At 45.9% G+C, this 2,494-nt stretch overlaps 1 protein-coding gene across 1 annotated transcript in view; it reads left to right on the top strand.

Annotated features, from left to right (window-relative positions):
* The first annotated feature begins 1,711 nt into the window (after positions 1–1,711).
* The window catches only part of Zcchc10 (zinc finger CCHC-type containing 10), a 6,846-nt gene continuing 6,063 nt past the window's right edge, over positions 1,712–2,494 (top strand). The window contains exon 1 of the mRNA XM_005350098.3: positions 1,712–1,783. Within this exon, the coding sequence (XP_005350155.1) occupies positions 1,743–1,783 (41 nt within the window). The 5' untranslated portion in view covers positions 1,712–1,742. The remainder of the gene's footprint in view (positions 1,784–2,494) is intronic.

The following is a 2,494-nucleotide window of genomic DNA, read 5'->3' as shown; positions in this document are numbered from 1 at the left end:
CGATCAATCAATCGAACTATTTATTTCTGAGGAAAGATCTCACTATGTCCTGGAACTCACTCTGTAGACCAGGCTGGCCTTGATCTCACAGAGATCTGCCTGCCTCTGCCTCCAGAGTACTGGGATTAAAGGCATTCACTACCACTGCCCTGCTTTAGAAAATTTTTTTTTCCTGAGACAGTCTTATATAACCCAGGGCTAACCTCAGTGTCATTTCATAATTGAGGATGACCTTGAACTCGTGATCCTCCTGCTTCTACCTTCCAAGTGCTAGAAAAACAGGTGTTGTTAATCCCACCCGGCACTACCACAATTTTGAATCAAATTTGAAGCACACTTGATCTTATTGGGGTTCACCCAAGAGCTGGTCAGCAACTGTCTCCTAAACTGGGTTAAATAGAGCAGCTCAGGAATTTATTTCTTGGCCCCCTGTTAAGGAGCAAAATCACAAGTAGTTGCAAAACAGGTTTACAGAAGAGAGACAACGGGGCAATAAGAAAGCAGATCTCAAAAACCCCATGAGATTAGGGACAGTGAGGAAGGATCATGGTATTCTCCAAAACCAGTTAAGGTCATGGGTTGAGGCAAGTCTGGCTCCAGGAAACAGACTTAAAAACAGCCACTCAGCTCTTATAGTAAATGGAAACTTTTTATTTATTTATTTTGGTTTTTCCAAACAGGGTTTCTCTGTGTAGCCTTGGCTGTCCTGGTACTCACTCAGTAGAAAAGGCTGGTCTGCCTCTGCATCCCAAGTGCTGGGATTAAAGGCATGCACCACCACTGCCCAGCTAAGACTTATCTTTAAAAAGCGTGAAAAATAGGAGCTGGAGAGCTGGCTCAGTGGTTAAGAGCATTCACTGTTCTTGCAGAAGATGTGGGTTCAGCTTTCTGCACATCATTCGTAACTCCCATTGCAGGCCATCTGTTGCCCTCTTCAGTCCTCCTCAGCACCTGGCATGCACACAGGTGATGCACATACATACATACATGCAGGCAAAACATGTATAAACATGTTTAAAAGTCTAATAAATAGCCAGGCTGTGATGGCTCACACCTTTAATCCTAGCACTCAGGAGAGAGGGGCAGGTGGATCTCTGTGAGTTCAAAGCTAGCCTGGTTTACAAAGCAAGTTCCAGGACAGCTTGCTTCACAGTGGAACCCTGCCTCAAATAACAAAAAAGAAAGAAGAAACCTAATAAATTAAAAAACAGACAAATACTGGTCCAAACAGATCTTTGGGGAGAAAAAAACAAAAACCAAAACCCAGAATGATCCCGTCGTGGTGATGTACACCTCTAATTATTTTGTGGTTTTTGGCTTCAGGAGGCGGGGTAGAGACAAGGTTCTAGTGAGTAGCCCTGGCTGTCTTGGCACTTGCTCTGTAGATCAGCCTGTCCCTGCCTCCAGAGTGCTGAGATTAAAGGAGCAGGCCACCAAAGCCCGGCTTTTTTGTGTTTTGTTTATTTGTTTGTTTTGAGTCAGAGTTTTACCTCAGCCTCGAGAATGCTGGGATTACAGGTTTTCTGAACACTACACAATTCCACCCTTCAAGGCCCTAATCATATTCATACTAAACACAAGGCACACATTATATAACACACCAGCCAGTGGCCGGCAATCCATCACCCCTGCTGTTGGGATGAGCCCCTCTGGCTCCGCCCACGGCCCTGGAAGTATGAAGGCTCCGCCTCACCCTGCAGAGTTTCCCAAAAGCCCGTGCGGCAGGCTCCGGCAGCTCCAAGATGGCGACTCCCATGCATCGGCTCATAGCTCGGAGACAAGCGTAAGTGAGACGCCCAGTGAGTTCTGCAGGAAGCTGGAGGTTGTGGAGACGCCGGTCCACTCCGCTAGCTAATGAGCTGGCGCGGGCCGCGGGACTGAGCGGGCCCTGAAGAGTCCGAAATGGGCCAAAGAATTGTTCGCTGGGTGGTTTATATTCCTCTATCTGCCCCAGACGTTTGTCAAGGGGTAGCCTGGATGCGTGATCTCACACCTTCACTTCCGAGGACCCAAACTTTTCCCACTTCTCCCTCCGCAGCATTCCTCGTCTCCTTCCTAGAAATAAGCCTGTCTACAATGCCTTTACTCGTTTCCCACCCACCGTTTCACGTTCTTCGGTTCCCTCCTTCAATAAATATTCTGTTTGTACCTACCACTCCATGCCAGGACTTCAGTGTGAAGGTGTAAGGACACGCAGCTTGTAGTCTAATTGTGGAGCCCGTTGATACTCTGAACAAGTAGAACTCGCGGTTTAAAAAAGCTTTGTCGAAAATAAGAGGCTGTGAGGGAAAAGAGGGAAAGACCCTCTTCAAGTTAGTTGGACTGGAAATACTTTAGTGGAGGAATGACATTTGAAGACCGATGAAGACAGAGTGAAAGATAGACAGCAGTATTGTTTTTTTTTTGTTTTTTTTTATTGTTTTTTTTTTGTTTTTTTGTTTTTTGTTTTTTTTTTTTTGTTTTTTTCCGAGACAGGGTTTCTCTGTGGTTTTGG

The sequence above is a fragment of the Microtus ochrogaster genome, chromosome 7, assembly GCF_000317375.1.
Source record: "Microtus ochrogaster isolate Prairie Vole_2 chromosome 7, MicOch1.0, whole genome shotgun sequence".
Taxonomy (NCBI): Eukaryota; Metazoa; Chordata; class Mammalia; order Rodentia; family Cricetidae; genus Microtus; species Microtus ochrogaster.
The sequence above is the reverse complement of the archived record's forward strand: the minus strand, read 5'-3'. Positions and strand labels throughout refer to the sequence as shown.